The following is a 19,797-nucleotide window of genomic DNA, read 5'->3' as shown; positions in this document are numbered from 1 at the left end:
TATGAGTCCTACATTGTTAGACTTCTATAACTTAGGTATTTAGGCTCCCTTTATACTTGAGACAGAGCTGTATTTCCAGAAAGCAATTAGTTCTATTTATCTTAAAGAAGTATTTTACAATGGGATCGTTCACTTTCTGAAGGTACCTCTCTCCACTGACTGTAGAGAGCATGTCTCAATGACAAACCTAAACTAGGTGTATAATGTTTGTCTGTTAAGGTTAGAAGTGAATCATATGCTTAATATTAGTTTTCATAACCGTGTTTTCACCCTCCTTTCAGCATTGAGTGGATGTTAGCAAGAGGTAGTTATTTAAATACGCCTAGTCTTGTTTTAGGTGGCTGCTTGTGCTATATATTTCACCTATTGTCACCGGTGTGGTTTCTCTTCATGCAGAGGTCATGTACTGTTACCGGAGTGGCTACAGAAGCAGAGGCTGTGTCATGATCTCTCTGGCTATAGATTTTTACAGCTGTAATTGGGAGCTGGGTTTTATAGCCTGTGCTCAGTGGAGCTTGCAGCTCTGTTGGTGCAGTATAAAGATATCTTGCCTGTGTCTAAACTGGTCCAAAGTACAGAGTTAGCCACAGAAATAAGATTGGGTTGACATGCCACGCTTTTTTTCTTTGTCTTTTTTTCCTTAAGGTTGCTCTGATTATTAGTAACACTTTAACAAAAGATAGTGAAATAACTTTTTCTGGGAATTCTTGCTTTTCAATTTTTTGTTGTCCAATGTTTTGGTGGTCATACCACACCTGTAGGACTTTCATTCTAGTCCTACTGTGTTTCTAGATAGTTTGAACTTCAGCTTTTCACCCTGCAGGGTTGTAGTGTCTGCATTGGCAATACTTTGTAAGAATGTTTAAAGGTTGCCCATGAGGAAAAAATATATTGGAATTCGGGGACATATACTTGCAGTTCTTTGATTTTGTACAATTTTGCTGAATTGGGGCAAATTTGATGTGGGTGTCTCATTAAATGCTAAAGTGCATAATGCTTGGGTTAAATTCTGTGGCTGTATCCCTGCTGCTTCTTCCTTGGATGGGATTATGCTCTCTGACTTTGTAGTCTTGTAAATCTTTGTAGTGAAGCAAAACTGGTGAACTGGGTAGAACGAAGTTTTGCTTTGTTTTGTGGTTGGATTTTTTTGGTCTTGCTTATTTTATCTGTGCCACAATCCTGAATAACTGTCATAAGCTTTTATTGCTCTTTCTATCCCTTATTGCTGAGTTATTTGAGCCATTCCGTGGTTAACTTTTCTATGGAAGATAGAATTAGCTTCTGTGAGGAAGCAAAGTAGGTGCCAAACAAACATTCTGATGTGGAGGGTTTTTTCCAGCTATATACTCAATTTTCAAGCTCTTAAGGGTATAACAGTATCTTGTCAAACTGCCAAATTGTATGTCATTGGAAGTGGGGTTTTGTGTCTCCGCTTGCTGTATTTTCTTTAAGTTATTGCATGCATAAGTGCATGTTTGTTTTTTTCATAGGCCAAATAAGTGCTTTGTGCCTGCTTTTATACTGAAGAAATGTGTGGTATTTCAGCTATATGTTTGCATTACTGAGTGCATGTCCTACAGTACCTTTTCAGTAATAAAAATTCCTTGTCAGGGACGAGCATCCCCCGTGTTGAGTGGGCATAGTGTTCACTGTCCTCCAGAAAGGTGGTAATCCTTCTAGGGTTTGTTGTTGGAGCTCTTCATTTGGGTTGGGTTTGCTTGTCAGAATGGTTTAGGTGCAGGTGGTAAGTGCCTAGGGTACAGCTGAGTGCTGTGCCGCTAACGCCTGGACCTGTGTGCGTGATGTTCTCCTGAACCCCTGAGCGGAGGCTTCAGGCTCACCCAGTTAGGCTGTACCTAGTCTGAACTGGGCTTGGGTAAGTACCTGAACTGTCACCACCCTGTCCTTCCCGTTTGGGAGTTAGCCTGCCCAGAACAGAGCCTGTGCTTGGCATGCTCTGTCTGTGCCTGTTGCACCTTCCAGCAGCTCAGAGGAACTTGCAGATCTTATCTGGACAGAAATAGCTGCTATGTTTTTTTTTGGGTTTTATTTTGCACTTACCCACCCACAGGAGCATGTGAAACACAATGCGAGCATGCAGTATATATGGTGAAGTTTCTTTCACACATTAAGAAGTGTTAAGTTATGTAAGTGAACAAGTAGACAAAGTTTTTGCATTTTGTTTCATTAATAAAAGATATTTTTTGTTATGGGTGAAAAGGCAGGTATTTTGGTACTTGTTTCAGCATCTGTATTCTCAGGTTTTTGCCATGTTCTGCTATATACTTAAATTTCTCCACTAAGAAATACCTGCAATGCTGTGTGTACTTTTTTCATTGCTTCATAAAAGCATCAGAGTTTTATTATAGATCCTTCCAACTTCAGTCAAGGGTAGTTCTTGATGCTGTGATGAATGGTAAATTTTTTGTAAGCCAATAGTCCTCCTTAGTGACCAGGAGTGTCTTTGCTTTTTTTATTACACTCATAGTTGTTTTTAGAAAGTGCTTACCAGGACAAATGTCCAAAAACTAGTAGTTGCATAATTTCACAGAAGAGTGAAGACTTGCAACTAATGTGTACAATTGACTTCCTTTCATAAAGCAGTGTTTTTTGCAGAATTCATCTGAAAAGCAGAAGAAGTGACATAGCCATGGTTGTTTTCATGTGAGATAGACTTAATATTATTCCCAAGATAAGGGTGTTAATTTTGGCTGCCTCCTGTTACTAGCATTGTTATTTAAGAATTTTTTTTCTTTAAGGCAGCAACTCCTAAGGTGGAGTTAGGGCAAATCTTAAAACTATGTGTGTGGAAAAGTATTCTTTTATCTCTTCATAAAAAGATAGGAACTTCTTATTAGAGGCCTTCCTTTGTTGTTGTTTGTGGTTTGAGTCTCACATTTAAACTGTAGAAAACTTACCCCTCTTAGTGCAGGACAGCTTTTAGTTTTGTTATAACTAGAGTGGGCAGACTGCTTGTTAAATAAAAAAAAAATAATTTATAAATAATAAATCTAAATTCTCAGTTCTGGAATTTTTAGTTTTCCAACAATATGGTAAGTTTTATAGAAGATCAGATGATGTGTGCAGGGTTCTTTTTGGTTTTTGTTTGTTTTAATTTCTGTGTTAAGTTCAGTTTTCTTAGGGGGAAAAAACTGGGCTTGCTTTATAAACAGTTGTATAACAGGAACTGGATGGGGGGGGAGGTGATAAATGTGAAAGGCTTCAGTGTCAAAGCAGAATTAGAGGATTAGAACAAACTTCTCCATCTAACTTCTCGCAGAAGTATTAGACTGTGCAAGCATGTCTTTCTGAATTTGCATTCATCTTAAATGAGCTCTATTGAGTACATTCTGCAAACGTGCCAACTCAGTGACTGTCAGTTGTATTTATGCAATTTTTTCAGTACTCTAACTGGATAACAAATACAGTCCAGGCATTTACCACTTTGAGATTAAGAACTGTTCTAATTTACAATTTGCCTTAGCTTTTGAAATGTATCCTCTTTCATTTTGTCACTGATGCTCAAATGTCAGTAACCCTGAGGTATAAATGATAATAGTCTAGCAAAAAAGGGAACTTGTCAGGATTTACAGGTCTGCCCAGGTGTAAGAACCTTATAATATTAAATTTACTGCTGAAAAATCATGAACAACTTGTTCTGCATTGATAAAACTCCTAGAAAATAACTTGGAAGAGTAAATAATGCTAGAGGATACTATGTTCAAGCGGCATTTTTAAAATTATCAGTCTCAAAGTGAACTTTGCTAGGTTCACTGTAATTTTGGTTGAATCCTTTATGTAATTCTGAAAATCTGGTCTTTGGCGATGATGCTGGTTGAAATTACAAATGAAATCGCTTTCTTATTTGCAAGAGATGATGGAAGACTGTATAATTAGGACTGATATGGAAAGGCTGAATGGCAATCAAGTGATCCTTGGCTCTTCCAAAAGAAATGAGGAGGCAGTAATGAAACCAGTGGATTTGAAACAAAAGGAGGTTTGGGTTTGGTTTTTTTTTTGATGAAAAATATGAAGATGTATTTTAATTGGTATTGTTTTTTCTTTAAATGTCAAAGATGTGTACACTGAGTGAAACAAATTTTGACTTGATTTCTGTTCCTGAGAAAGTCAGAAAGTAAAATTTCAAGCTGAAATTAAAAAGTGTAAAATGGCAAATCTTTTGCTTTTAAAATAATGGTATGTTGAGGTAAATCAGGGGTGTTGATACAAAGTTTGTTTCTTTTTCCTTGTTTTTTGAAACTGCTGGTTAATTATCTAGTTATCAATGGCTGCCTACCTTGGTTCAGATTTAAAAAAAAAAAAAGCTTGGAATCAACTAAATTCTCACTGCTTTTATTTTTATGGTAAGTGTGCAGTATCTGTACTCTTTAGATGAAGAAACCAGACTACAAATAACAAATTTGTAGGTTTTGATCCTAAAACTGAATTCCTAATGCTTCCTGCATAGGCATATGAGTAAAAATAATGTACTTTTAGGAAGTACTGGGTGAAACACATTCAGATGCTCAGGAGCTGTGACAATATAAGCCTTTTTTTATTTGAAATGCCTAGGCATGACTTAGGAGCGTAACTCCTTACCTAGATTTAAATATTGGCATAAGCTCTTACCAGAGGGACAGAAGAGTTGGTATCAAAGGCAGGAACAGAAGGAAGGAGTGTGGCTATTCAGGAATGTACCAGTGAAAACGTTGCTCCATCCGCAGCTGTCCAGGATAATCTTGTTGCAGAACCAGAAAAGGTGGAGAAAACCTCATCCAGTCCTGAAAAGCTGGTAGCTTGGTTTTATATCAGCTTGTTGTGGGAGGTACAGGTTCACTCCCTGGCTTCTGAATCAGTCAGATCAGGAATTTTTCAAGTAATGGTCAGAATCTCTAAATTGCAGCGGTTGTTTTTTTTTGACTGTGTTCTTTTTTGGGGTGGGGTCCACTCCCCACCCCCTGTGGGAAAGAGTGAAGTAGGTTTAATTAAAAAATATAAAGCTTCCTCAAACAGTTTTGAGCTATCAAGCTGTTAAGTGGTCAGAAAGCTATTGTACTGTGTTATTGCAAAAGCTACTGCCCTGGAGAGTAAATGCAAGGCAAAAGAGCTACTTTTCATGCTTCCCCAGGCTCTTTGAGCTAATACACCAAGGAAAGTCTGGCTTAAAGGGGAGTGTGCATACATGCGACTTTATCTGCTTGTTCTCCTTTTAAGTCAGTGATTTCTATTTCTTATTTTTTCTGCAGTTTCGTAATCTCAGAAAAGAGCGGCTTCTCTTTACCAGGCTGAGGCCCCAGGGTGCTTGCTGCTGTAACGCAGAGGCATCGCTGAACAAGTTGTCACTCAATCAGTAACAGCTTTGCCAAGCTCGGGGAGAGCAGTAGCCTAGAAACATAGCCCAGCGGTGACATTAAGGGCTTTAGTCTCAAAAGTCTTTGGAGGGAGTCTAATATTAACCAGGCTGTTTAAAGAGAGATGCGTTGAGACTTGAGATGCATATATTTGGCTTTTGAACTTTGGATTTATCAGTGACTTTAGGTTTGTCAGTGGCATATGGGAAACGTACAGAATTTCTACTCATGCTGGGGGTTTTGTGCATTTTTCTGGAGTCAAATATGAATCAGAACAGTTTAGGATTCCCAACCGAGGTAACTGCCTATTTTCAGATATTATGCAGACATGTTTATGCTATCTCTGTAGCTTAAGCTCATACTATTTGAATTTTCCTTTCATAAGTTGTGTGGATAAAGATTTAAAATGCTGTTAAATTTATAATTCAATCAGCATTAATTCCTAGCAGTCTTTGAGTAACTAGGTTTTCCAGTAGTAGTAGGTAGTGTGCAGTTGACTTATAACAATTAAGCAAGAACTTCGCAAAGGAAAGTAAACTCAGATAACGTATCATATACTCTGGCAGCTCAATACGCGTTTTTCTCCAACATTGATTCGTGCTTCCATCTATTGCCATGAACTAAAAATGCTTTGGTACTATGTCTGTGTTGCAACTGACTGCCCTAAATCTAAACTGCAAATTCATTTAAACTCAGTTCTTATTCTTTACTCCATTGTTTTGGGAGAGGAAAAACCAACACTTACTACTTACTTTTACCTTTTAAATATTTATTTAATTTTACAGCAATCTTAAATTAATTTTGAGGAAAATGTACACAATGTTCTAATAGCTGGGAAACATACATAACAGGAAGTTTTAAAGCATTTTTGTCTATGTAGTCCTGTTTGTAACAGTAATATACGTAGATTTCTCCTTTGACATGGCTTTGACTTTTCAAAATGTCTCAATTAATTTTGCCAGCATGTAGTCCAAGTAATTTATTTTTATACTTTATAAAGTTTGCAGGTAAATAGCATTTGAAATTTTAAATGCTTGTGTTAAAAATATTTCTAGGACACAAAGGTTGAGAGGAAGTTTCACTCTAAAAATTACTGTGTCTTGAATTTCTTTATGGGAAACCAAATAGTTTCCTAGAAGAAATATTTGAGTTGATGCACATGCTCATTTCTAGTTAGCAAAGGTCATGTTTTTCTAAGAAACTACTAGTTTGAGATTGAATGACCTTATTTGGAGGATGTTATTTTGCTCAAAAGTTGCGTTGAATTGAAGAACTTCTCACAAAAGAGTTTAATAAACTGGTACTGTACCTAAAGCACTAACTTCAGTCATCAGAGGGTTATTTTGTTATAATTACACAGACATCTGAGACAGAGGTGAGAAGAAAAACCAGTTTGTCTGAGTTGTTTCCAGATGCCCTAAACTACCAGAAGATTTAATTGCTTTATGGGGGCCAGACTTGTGAAGAGAGCATATATTTTATCAGATAAACCTAGGAGAAATGAAGTTCTTGTAGGCCATTGACTGAAGCCCCCTATGAATGTTATGATCCCTAAGAAGGAAGGTGTAGGGAGAAAGACAGGAGGGAGGAGTAAGAGAAGAGGAAACTCCAGAGCAGGCACATTAGCTGAAGTGGTATGATCAATGTGATGCTGTTTTCCTCAGCAACTGGATCCTGCACTGTAAACCAGGTAGTTTCACCCCTGTCCTCAGTAAATTGGAAACCTGTATCATTATAAAAAATGAGCAATTGTTTTACCATCAGAAAAAAACTCTACCAACTTCTTCATTTGTTTTTGACTTGACTAGACTTTGGACTTTGGTTAACCAAATCTGAAACCAAAAGTTCATTTCTAGTATACAACCTGTAAGAACGGACGTTTAACATATAAATCCTTAAAATACTTTTTCTGTGTACTACTATTATGCTTAACACTTTTACAGTCTTATCATAAACTTTTCTCATGTGAAGAAAGTGTAACATTTACATATGAGAATGTATTTCCACAGCTGAAGAAATGTGCAGGCTTTTAATTCCAGTTTAGTCCCAGTAGTATTTTAGTATAGTTTATATTGTGGAGTCACTGTCAAATATTTTCATTTTTACGGTCTGAAGGCTGTGTTGAATGAAGTTTTCCGAAACTGGCCTTTCGGAGAATCTGATGTCCCGTGGTCTAGTGGACCGGTTCTTTTTTATCGAGTTTTGAATTGTATCCGATGTAAAGTAATAGACTATGGGGTCAAAACAGCAGTTTGAAACGGCGATGCACAGAGTGATGGGGTACATAGTTCTGACTGCAGTTACCACTGAACAATTAACCCAAGTTTGTGTTCTCATAAGGGAGTAAAGTATTAAGGTAATGTTATAAGGCACAAAGCAGAAGCAGAATATCACCAAATGGACAAAAATCATTTTGAGTACCTTTTTCTTGCTTAATTTATTCCGACTTAAAGTAAGCGGTTTATTCAAAGTCCGTAAGACCATAGTAGAGCAGGTCACATTCAAGATGAGGGGAATAAAAAACCCAACTATTTCAATGAAGATAACAATCCGGGATAGGTAGGTTTTCCATGTGTCCTCTGAAAAGTTTTCAAAACATGTTCTTTGTTCAGTATTATTACGGCGGTTTGTAGACTGGAAAAAGCTTGCCGGTGTGCTGCCTGCTAACACGGTTATCCATACTGCAACACAGACAATTTTTGCGTTCCTTTTGGTTCGGAGAGTCTTAGATCGAAAGGGGTGTACTATAGCTAAAAAGCGATCTACACTTATGCAAGTCAGAAATAAAATGCTGCCATACATATTTGTATAAAAGAGGGTGACTGAAATCTTGCAAAGAATGTCTCCAAATGGCCAGTTTCTTGCCACAAAGTAATAAATCCTGAAGGGTAACGTAAACACGAAAAGCAGATCTGATATTGCTAAATTAAGCATGTAAGTTGTGGTCTCATTTCGCATTTTTAATGTGCAAGTAAAAATGTAGATAGCAACACAGTTTGCTATGAGGCCAAGAACAAACACCATACTAAAGATACACCCATATAAAGTATATTTAAAGGAGTCCTCAGTGGAACAATTAGAGCTTACCATTATAATGGTATATTTAAAATTCCTGTGATTTGGAGGTTTCTCTGGTATTTTTATTGCAACTCTTTTTTTTTTTAAATTCCAGAAGAACTTGTTGATGTATTTGAACTGTGTGCTTTGGTGAGCTTGTTGCACTGTAAAGCTTCAGAGAAGAAACAGGAGCTCTGTAGCAGGGGAGTACACCTCCAGCAGGTCACTCTTCTCTTCCAAGTGCTGTTTATAATCACATAGCCCGTCTCTGAGATTCAGAAAACACATCATTTGTGGCAGATGAGGTCATCCCAAAGCTTGCCCAGTTCCATTTCCCCCCCTCGATTTGATGAAGCCCTTGTAGAACTTTCTGCCTTACTTTTGGCTGCAGATCATGATGGCGAAGTCTGGTCCATCCAAATTTACTGGGAACGTACGCTGGACGCCGCAAAGCATCGGCGCTTGCATTTCTCCCTCAGCCTCTTTTCTGTAAAACGAGCTTTTTCGGCTCCTCGGAGTGCTTGCTTACCAGCAGGGCGAGGAATCAAGCTGCTTGCGAGGGCAAAAACCAAATTCCAGAGCGTGTTTGTTCCTGCAGAGCACGGCCCCGGCGTCCTGCGCCCCGGCAGCCTCTCGCCAGCCCGGCTGCTCCTTCTGGAGAGACGAGAAGAGAGCTCAGGCAATTAGTAGTGTGACATCACAGGAAGAAGAGGCCGAACTCCAGCTGAAGAATGGTTTCAGTTCGGTTTGTTTGCCTTCCTCTAATCTGGTAATGTGTCTGCTGGGACTGTACCTTGCAAATGGTCACCAGCAGAGTGCTGCTGCTGCTGTTCTTTCCCTGCTCCCTGTGAAAGGTACTTTGCAAACGTTGGAGTCCGAAAGCTTCATTGCAAGATCTTTTTCTTAGCTATGAGGATACTTTTCAGCGTCTGTACAACTCTCGTGCCTTAGAACTCCAGTTTTTCTTTGGAGGTAGTAGTAATTATGGGATTTTATGCTTTATGGAGAATTGCACTAGCATTACTTTTTTTTTTCTTATAGATATCTTTGCTTGTGATAGATAACACGTTAATCACCAGAAATCAGCCAAGTAGTTCTGTCTCGATTCCCTCAATACATCAGTACAAACCTCAGGAGGGACAAAGTGACATTGATATGTAATTAAATAATTTCACCAAATAATTACTTAGGCATAAAGATTATGAACCTGTGGGTTGCTCTTAGTCCCAGGACTGAGATGTGTTGCAGCGGGAGGAGAAATTTTTAACTTGTTCCCTGTTAGAAAGCATATCCCATGCTCTCTTTCTAATCAGAAAGATGGTTCTTTTTACAAAAAAAATATGCTTTGATTTTTTTTGTTTTTCCAAATTTTGTTGTACGGAAAGTATTTTCTTCAGTATGTAAGCACAGAATAAATATACCAAAATAAATACTGCACTATGAAATTGTTTCTGATAATTTAAAGGGGGAGCATTTATTGCACACACACAAAATGCTCCCATTAGTCACTGATTAATGAAACGAAAACATGTTGTAACTAATTAAATTGTTAAGTAAATATAAAAAAAGCAGCTCTTATTGCCTTTAGGGGCAGATATGAGATAAATCTCAGTTTAGACAGACTCATTTATTTAACAACAGCTTGGATAGACTCACTTCTGGCATCAAAACCAGTCTATTTCTAAGTCTTAGAATAACAAATCTCTTCATATCTGGCTGGGTGGCATGGTTCTTTTGAACTAGATTTTAAGCAGGTGTACCTAAGCTAGGCTCTGGGCAAAACCTTTTTAGTCTGCTGTAAAGGAGAGTAAATAGTAGCACTTCACAGGGTTTTGGCGTAGTTTCTTAATGTAAGGCATACATCAGACAAAATTCAGAAACATGCAAAAATGGGTCTTGCTTATTTTATTTCAAGTTGTCTTGATAAGTTTCTTCTGTGAAACTCTTTCACCTTGATTTTTGAGGTGAAATCAAGCAGTTTCACTTCAGCAGGCTATAACCACAAGAAACCTTTTTAACTATTTTTGAAATTCATACTTAACTGTAAAAAGCAGTGCATTTTCCACTTCTAAGTCAGCAAGAAATGAAAATGTGAGCTTGGTAGCCACAGTCTCTTGTGTGCCCAACTTAACTTGTACTTTAGCATGAAGTTGCCTTACCTGGCTTCCCTCACAAAAGCAGTTGTCACATGTGGATTTATTTTGTTTGTGGTCCCAGGAGCCTTGTGTGGTGAAAGGGGAGTTTTCTGGAAGGGTCCCAGAGTTCTGCATTGGGACGTGGGAGCGCAGAGCTCAGTTTTCCTGCTCTGGCTTTGTTTGCACAGGAAAACTGTGTGGGGCAGGCTCAGTTACGGGAATGAAACTACCTTGACGTACAGAAATTTGACATCACATGCCAAAACCTCAAGCAATGTTTCATCTTTAGAGAGAGAGAAATGAATTGAAATGAGTAGGTCTCCTACTAATCAATATGTGATTTTTCTGTTTGCACTGAGGTGTGGGTGCAGAGAGAAAGGGTGGGGATGTCTGACCAGGGGCACTGTCCATTTTTCCATGGTAAATATGTTTTAGACAGTCACGAAGCTGCATCTTCAGCTATCAGTTTGTCCATCAGAGCCCCTGCCCTGCTGTGGCCTGTGGTTTTGCTCCTGTTATGAACGTGGGTGCTACTCAGAGCTGTATTTTAGGGGCTTGGGTATACGCTTCTGCTATCTTTGGGACTTTATCTTGCCCCTACACCGTTTTGGTGCAGAGCAGTATGTGAACCTTACACTAATTGAAGAACTAAGTCATATTTGTATGCTTCCAGAAATAGCATTCAGCTGCAGGGTTTCTCTGCCTGCAGAAGAAAATTTGAAGACCCCGAGTTGACAGATTTCTACTTCATATCATGTCTCAGTGAGGAAGTGTATGACTGAGCAGGCGGTCTGACTCAATTTAGTGTAAAAGCGTGAATGGCAAGGGTGAATGGGGTACCCCTTTTCTTAAATGAGATGTGGCTGATTGTTACCAAGCAGTGTTTTAATTTGCATGAACTTTCTGAGCTGAAGAACCTGCGTTAGTGCACCGCAAGCCCTGGGAGTTAAGCGCAGCCTCCCTTCTGGCCGGGCTCCAGCATGAGCAGGGAGGAAACTTCATCACGCGCTCTCCTTTCCTTGGATCACGCTTCAAGATGTTGGGCTTTGTGCCGTCAGATTTGGAAAAGCCTTCCGTTAGCCCCAATACTTTAAAAAATAAAAAGAGGTTGCTCAGTTCTTATGGAGGAAGAATTGGTGTGGTAATGACCTTGCTTATGCTTCTTCACCACAGGGCAGCTTTTCCTTTGGGATGGGGAGGGGTGGTAGGCAGGAGGAAGCAGCTGCAGGGAGGGCCCCGTATGCTCAGGGTGTTGGGTTTTTTTTTTTTTTTTTTGTTTTTCCTCCAAAGGAAACAATGCTGTGACTGCAGGGAGATACATATGTAAGTCTGTCTGCATCAGAGACGGGGATGAGTTAGGACCTGTCGTTGGTTGCTAGTGTGAGATGAGCAAAGACTGCATTTTCATCAACAGGCTTCCTGTAGCTCTTGAAGAGGCATTGAAGGGAGAGTGAGCGTGGGCTCCTTAAAGTTGAGAGCCTATGAGATGATTGAAATCATCTCTCACTTCAGCAGTGAACAGATTTTGTATGTTCCTTTAGTTGATTACCACTTAGCTCTGCTTCCATGAGTTTAGATAGCCGAGTTTTGATGTCTAGCACTCTTTACACCCTCGAGTGATCTGGGATGTGTGTGGCAGCATTGAACCGGGCACCAGGAGGAAAAGTCCTTATAACCCTGGCAGTGTGCTAGTAGCAGCTGTAGGACGCTGCCACCAGCAACTGCTGCTTCCTCTCATGCCCATATGTCATAAAGTTGGAGACTTGCTGTCATTTGGGGCACAGGGGCAGGATCCTTTAAATTCAGAAGTTCACGCTGAGTGGTAAAGAAATATTTCACTGAAATAAAACAAGTATTGGAAGGCTTTTCTAACACATCAGAGTTGGTTTTGCCAATGTTGTGTGTTCCTCTGGTGTTACCCTAGTCTTCGGTGCTGGAATCGGACAGAATTTGTAGTCAAAGGTGAAATTAATTTTGAACTTGTCTCGTGTACCACATTTAGTCTGATGCTACTACTAAAAGCTCTTACTTACGTTAGAGGAAGAAAACAACTTCAACATTAGTAATGTTGTAATAAATTCTCACAGTGCTTCCAAAGCCAGAGTATGCAGTGTTAAATGAAGGTTGTCGGAGATGCGCACAGGGCCATGTGCAACCCCATTATTCCATAACTATAAACCAATGTTACTGCTTGTAGAGGCACAACTGGATCATGGTCAAAGCATTTGTTCTCGCTTTGGGTAAGCATGTTTATGCAAAAGGACTTGTGCTATCTGTCGCCGTGAAGACAAACCCTGGCAGGACAGTATTTTCTTTGCCCTAAGTGTTATTTATTATTCGTCCAATCATTTTCATGGGTTAGTAATGATTTCTGCAGCATTTTTATGAGAGTTTCTCTTTGAGCATGTGTATGTACAGGAAGGAATTTATTATGGCTAAGACATAGGGTTGGGAGCCAGGAAGTCTGTTTCTGGCTGTGCCACAGATTTTCTGTTCAAGTCCTGGCAAAGCTTTCTATGACTTCGTGCTTCAGCTTCACTCCCGTGTAAGAGCTGCTTCCCTTCCTCACTGGGATGCGGGGCCATCTTAATTGTTAAAAACAGTTTGAAGTCCTTGGATAGAGAACTCTTTATTAAAGATTATATTGGGATAATTGCCATGGCTAGTGAATGCAATAAAAATTACAGGAAGATTGAAATTTTAGTATTTTTAGATTAGATTTCTGCCATGCAAAAGAATCTGTTAAAAGATTTTGCTTGATTCAACTCCGAAAGTCTACGGGGAAGTAGGTACAGAGAAGGCAGGTCTGGGAACTTCAACCTTCTCAGCTACCTTTCAGGAGCTGCCTGCTCAGACACTCATAAGTGCTGTAAGACTGCTTCTGGTAAGTGGCTTATTTTCTTCTTAAAATGCAATGATGGTGTCCAACTACGGAGACAGTATGAAGTAGTTAGTGCACTGAAATTTCCCTTTTTTTTTTTTCCCCCCCCTTTCTTACATGTTTTTCTAGTGTAGTAGGCAAGTCTTTAAATGAGCATTATAAGGCTTATGGTGAACAGACTATTTTTATCTAGCCAGACTAATCCTGCATGACTACTGCATAGCCTGTTAGACTCCTCCATATCGAGAAACTTGTTAGCTTAGTGCAAATGAAACTACATGTACAAATTGCAAATAAAAGCTGAGAGAAAACTAAATATTTTCTGCTGAAAGTTTGACTGACCTTCTAGAACCAGTTTTCCTGATTAGTTTTGTTTTACTAGCTCTGTTCTAATACAGACCTGCCAAAAATGTTTCAGATGCTAACAAAAAAGGTGTAAAAAAAAAAAAAAAAAAAAAAAAAAAAGTAAGAGAAACTAAAGTATTTGGCTGTTGAGGCTATTAAGTTCTCTAAGTTAAAATAACTTCTCTGAGTGTGTAATTGCTTAGAAAGGGAAAAGGAAGCTCAGAATAAAACAAGAGTTCTTCATTCCTGTGCATTTGAAATGCTTCTATTTTCTCTTTAGAATTGTTTCAATTTCCTTCATAGGAAATACGACTGCTCCTCTCCCACTTGCAGAAAAAGGAAACAATTTCTCTCCTTTCGTATAAATTCAGGCTGCTACAGTCCTTTCTTTCCTCTGCTCTTGGATTCATGAAGAGAAGGGCTTTTTAAACCCAAGTATATGTATAGCAAAGGTATTTTGTTGTTGCAATCTCTCTAAATAACTTGAGCACAACAGATTGCTTTGGTTCTTTGGTCTTAAAAATATGCTCAATGAATATGACAAGCATACTTTAAGAAATACCACTTTTAGTCAAATTCTAGTTCTGAAACGCTTCTTCACAGTATTTGTTGTATGTCTGTGTGTGAGTAAGCAATTTCTTTGAAGTACTTCAGTTACAGGAAGTCTCTTCCTCGCTGTTTCCTATACTGTCCTCTATGTATCTAGTTTTATAAAGAGAAGTGGACTACAGAGAATGTGTTTTTACTTGGGAAATACTGTGTAAAAACTGATACAGGCTGGCAGGAAAACCAGTGTGCATGGATTCATAATTTTTAAGCAACTAAGAGGCAAATAAATATATTCTGTTGCTTTCCTAGCTGGAACCCTCTCCTTTGAAGTGGAATTTTGGATTTAAAGTGCTGCTGTTGGGACTGTTGTTCTGTTGATGCAGTATCCCTTAGTGTAATACAATCCTTCAGAATACTTACAAGTCTACTTGAAGCTGTCCAAATACTCTAATTTACAGGGTAACTTCTTAATAGAATGAAAAATGGGAGAATCTTTAAAAATACTACTAATTTGACACTATTTTTCTTGTGTCATCTTGATTTTACATATAAGTTTTTTGGAGCAGGGTTTTGGGAAAAGCTTCACATGCACAGAGCTGGAGAAAAGTGCAGAACTGTGTCCTGGAGTTTGTCATACAAGTTCTGAAGATATTTTTAGAATATTTCATTTCTGAAAATATTATATGTACCTTCTGCTTACATTTTACAGCTTGTTCTTGGTATTATTTGGCTTGTTTAGCACAATAGTTGAGACAGATTGAAAATAAGGGATTAATTTTTTTAAAGCACAATACTCCAAGTTTGAAAGTGATTTTTGTGATAGCACTAATAGAAATGTGCAGTGTCTAATGGTAAAAGAAGCTTTGTTATCTCAAAGGTCCAGTTAATGTTAATGAACACATTAGGCTTACCAGGAATTATGTAAATAGTATTATGGAATATGCAGATTGATTGTTTACTTTGTAAATACACGAGCAGTTACAGCAGTGTTTTAGGCCACTAAGAGATGACTGATAATTAGTTGCATGAAGGTTCTTGAGTTGCATTTTTTGTGTAACTCATGGAAAGTCCCAGCAGCAGTTTTTGCTTACATTCTCAAATGTTTTGATGTGCAAAGTAAACTTTTCTGAGAACGTGATTATAAAGATATAAACAGTATCTTTATATTGGCAAGCAATCATTGGATAAGATGTTATCAATGTGTCTACTTTTTACCTGATACATATAAAATGGTGGCCCCCACCTCCCTCCGATATATGCAGCAATAGCAGCTAAGAAATGCCACACCTACTTACCCCTCCCTGTGGCCTCAATTTTAAATTCATTTTCTGTAGATAGGAACAGTGTATGTGTGGTAGGCACTGCCGCTTTAAGCCTCTGCCCCTTTATATAGCCTCACTTTAAGGGAGAAATTACTTTGCGTGAAGAACAAAATCACCATTTCCATTGCATCTCTGGAGTAGCCCACTTGGCAAGATAGGAAATTCTTGAAAGGTGATTGAAAATGGTTCTGCTGCTGTGTAGTACAGTATTTCTCAGAGGCCCTACAATGTATGTATGATAGATACCGTACAGATGCCTGTTAGGGACAGTGACATGGAGAGTTTGCAATTTATAACACGTATCCAGATACATCCCAAGCTAATGTTTGGAGTTGTACTTTATAGATTAATTCAGGAAAACTTCTTTATGTATACTGCAGTGTATTCCCTAGAGAAGAGGCAGCATGGCATCATGCATTAGAAGTGTGTGATTATGACATGTAAGTGAAGTGTAGCTGATCTTACAGTAGGCTAATGTGTGTGTGGGGTGAGATAACAAAATTTTTTCAAGCTTTAGTTTGTAGATTCAGTGGCTTAAAAGAGATGGGCTAAAAAGCAAAGTTAAAGGATCGTAAGGATGAAAAGCTTGAAAAATGGACATTGACATTGTTCAAAGGGAAGGAAAATGGAAAAAAGATTCGTAAACATTCTTGGTAACATCATTTTGAATGGATAGTAATAGGGTGAATTTCTAAAATGTCAGGCAGGAAGAGAGATGCCTTACTTAAAATTCCGGAGTTCCTGAACTGTGATTTGCCTTTTCTTGACCTTTAGAAAAATATGGGTTTATTCAGTCACTCTGCAAACGTGATTGAAATAACGTCAGTATTTGAAATTTCTTTCTATATGCAGGAAATAAGTTAAATGGCTCTCCCTAACACTGTGGCAAATTCTGGCTCTACTCATACTTTCTAAATCATAAGATTAGAAATTCAAAGTTTAGTTGGAATTGATAGAAAATTGCGAAATGTTCCATGACAAAATTCATATTCAAAATACTTTGCATGTGCAAAACATCAATGTTTTATGAAAAAAAAAAATCAAATCAACTGGTGTAGTAAGCAAATATGAGGAATGGTAGGAAGGAAATAGAAGCAGCTTCATGAATTATTTTGGGAATTCCAATCATACAGGATGAAATGGGTCAGAACAGAACTTGTAGAAAGGCATTTGCAATTTTAGTTCCAATTACTTTTTATATTTTAGATCTTTAGTTTAAGTTTTTGCCCAAGGTTTATTCTCTGGGCGGGATTGAGGTAGGCTGGTTCCATGTCAGGATTACTGGTGTTCAACCATGTAATTCTTGAGGATGTATTTCGCTTTCATGCCAAATTACTTGCAATCACTGCATCTAGTGCTTGCAGCCTCTTGCAGTTTTGGCAGAATGGAGGCCTCTGATTTTGTACAAGAGGATTTTAACCTCTACTTGTCAAAGACAGCACAAAGCCCACAGTCACATTCCTATTCTCTTTTTTATAAAGGATAACATTGTGAAACTATTGAAAGAATTTACCATAGTCATTCAGTAAGATTTATGTGACTTCACAGAGTTTAAAACCCCCCTGTGTTATTAGTTTGGTTTCCTTCACAAAACTGGAATGTAAGACGTTACGAAAAAAAAGTTTCATAAGAGTTGTTCAAGCTGGTAAGCTAATTAGTATAGATAAATACTGACATGAAAATGCTTGTCAGGGAAGAACTGTTGCCAGAAAGCAGAACTTGGACTTGATTAATGTGAAGAAGTATTACTTTCTAAATGTGTAAGTCAGCAAATAAACTCTTTAAGTTCTGCATTGTAAGATCACTTAAATGATTATTTAGCATATCATTAGTACTGGTAAACAGCTATTACGAGTACTTCAGCTGACTTCCCCGCCACAACTGCTTTTTCCTTCCAGCCCATATCCTGAAGTTCTATGAAACAAATTCAGTACTTTATGAGCTTTTTTTATTACATTCTTGATGCCGTTCAGCAGTTGCGTTTACACTGTGGCAATCGGCTAATATCTAGAAAGTAAGAAAAGAAATGTCACAACTTTGGAGGAGGGACAAAGGATGTGCTTCTCCCATGATATTTTAAAATTTTCTGCTGAAATCTTGGAGGGAATGGAGTGAGGCTCTCAAATGCAAAAGATGTGGAAAAGGAAAAGCTGTTTTTTTCATCAGCTAAGCTTCTACAGAGGTCTGAAGGTGGGTCAAAAGAACATTTGTCACAAAGGAACCATTTGCACTTGAATCTATATTAATATATCTTCCTGGAAGGGGCAAGGAGTTTGTCTGGGAGATGTTGGTTTGACCCTGGCAGGAGAAGGGAGGCTGGAACCCACATCTCACGCTCTGAGCAAGTGCTCTTGTTAAGAGGAGCGAGTCCTCTGAAACGCAGTATTTAGCCTCAGAAAAAGGCACTGTATTGAGAAGAGAAGCTTTCCCCTTTAGTTGCCAGTGAGCCATCCGTGCAGTAGGGTTTGGCTCCTCCAGGTACTTCCAGTGGTGGTGTCAAGAGTGAGATCCAGGCAGTGGCCTGCAGCATACGCTGCCCTGCGTGCCCCTTGCTTGAGTTTTGGGGATTTGTCAGACTTTCTCAGCTGCTCTCTCTCATGCTTTAGGGGTTCAGTGGTACAGATGGAAAAAGCTAGCTTTTGGCTATGCGAGCCCTTCAAATCTGAGGTAGGAGCAGTAGTATTGAAGGGCATTAGCTCTAAGTTTCAGTAGTTATCAGTTACGTCATCTTTGAAAGAAAAAAAGAAAATGTTGGTTGATACGGTAAGGGTAAGGGGGTAAGATTATAGAATCATAGAATGGTTTAAGTTGGAAAGGACCTTGAAGATCGAGTTCTAACCCCCCTGCCATAGACAGGGACACCTCCTACTAGACCAGGTTGCCCAAGGCCATGTCCAGCCTGGCCTTGAATACCTCCAGGGATGGGCACCCATTATTTAGGAAAGACCACAAAGGTCCTACTTCTGCTTACAATTCTTACCCTAACTCTCTCTGTACTTCTTGAATTCATTGGGTTCTGATGTTTTTTATGATTCAGGGAAACAATTTAAATGCAGGGTGTTTTAACTGCTCGAAGTAATCCTACTGCCATCCCTTCAGGCCTCCCTCTCTGCTGCTTCCCTTGTGCTCGGTGTGTCTGTGTGCACTCAGCTGAAGGAGAACTATTTGGTTTAAAACTAATCCTAACAAATAAATCATTTCCCCAGTCATAGCTGTGCTAAGGCTAAAGCAAGGGACGGAGCAGAAAGTGCAGGTGTGTAACGTAGAAGCACCAGCACACCTAAACGGGTTTAAGTCAATGGTGAAACTGTGCTGCAAGTGTGGTGGCAGAATGTTCAATTTTGAGGCTCTCAAATCTTTATTGTTTTGACTCTCGGCCAGATGTTAACTTAGTGTTGGCTGTGTGAGGTTTAAAAGCCTCTGCTAAGCTCAAGAGTGAGATCTATGCTTCTGGTCTACTACCCTATAATTTATTTGCAGGTAAATGATTTGAAATAGTGATATTTATAGCTGTCGTGGTTTGGCCTCAGCCAGCAACAAAGAACTGCGCAGCCGCTCGCGCAACTCCCACAGCTGCGGAAAAAAAGAAATCGTCAGGGCCAAACTCGTGGGTTAAAATAATGCAATGTAACAGAACAGCAAAAGGAAAGATGAAAACGCGATTACAGTACCGCCAGGAAGTGCACCGACCGGACCCACGCTGCCGCAGCCCACCCCCGAGTGGCGACTTCTCTCCTCGCCCCGGCTACCTCCTCTTACAACTGGACCTGCCCCACCACAGCCCATCCCCAAGTGGCAACTGCTCTCCTCTCCCCGGATAGCTCCTCTTATAGCCCAGGCATGGGTCACGTGGTATGGACTACCTGCCCCCTGCCGGAACCAGGACATTATCCACCCCTTATTCCATACCATCTGTGTCATGCCCAGGTTCCCATAGTCTGTGGGCCATCCCTCCAAAATGTCCATTGAACTCACTTAGTCCATGATGGTAGGCTCCATCTGTGAGAACAGTCTCTCAGGTCACATGAGATGGTGTGGTGCTGGACTGGTGCATGCTGTATTCGAAGCTCATGGCTGGTATACCTGATGCAGTCTATGCCCACGGTCCACAGGTTGAAGATATCGATCTCAAGGAGGTTGCTGGGACCCAGCTGCTG

At 39.3% G+C, this 19,797-nt stretch overlaps 2 protein-coding genes across 2 annotated transcripts in view; one reads left to right on the top strand and one right to left on the bottom strand.

The window, feature by feature from the left end:
- The window catches only part of RB1 (retinoblastoma 1), an 87,215-nt gene that overhangs the window by 39,945 nt on the left and 27,473 nt on the right, over positions 1-19,797 (top strand). The gene's annotated exons all lie outside the window — the stretch shown is intronic.
- LPAR6 (lysophosphatidic acid receptor 6) lies at positions 7,362-8,441 on the bottom strand. The gene has a single exon (XM_009879611.1). It carries the CDS (start codon positions 8,439-8,441, stop codon positions 7,419-7,421), a length of 1,023 nt encoding a protein of 340 aa, XP_009877913.1. The 3' UTR covers positions 7,362-7,418.

This window comes from Charadrius vociferus, unplaced genomic scaffold (genome assembly GCF_000708025.1).
Source record: "Charadrius vociferus isolate BGI_N301 unplaced genomic scaffold, ASM70802v2 scaffold482, whole genome shotgun sequence".
Taxonomy (NCBI): domain Eukaryota; kingdom Metazoa; phylum Chordata; class Aves; order Charadriiformes; family Charadriidae; genus Charadrius; species Charadrius vociferus.
The sequence above is the reverse complement of the archived record's forward strand: the minus strand, read 5'-3'. Positions and strand labels throughout refer to the sequence as shown.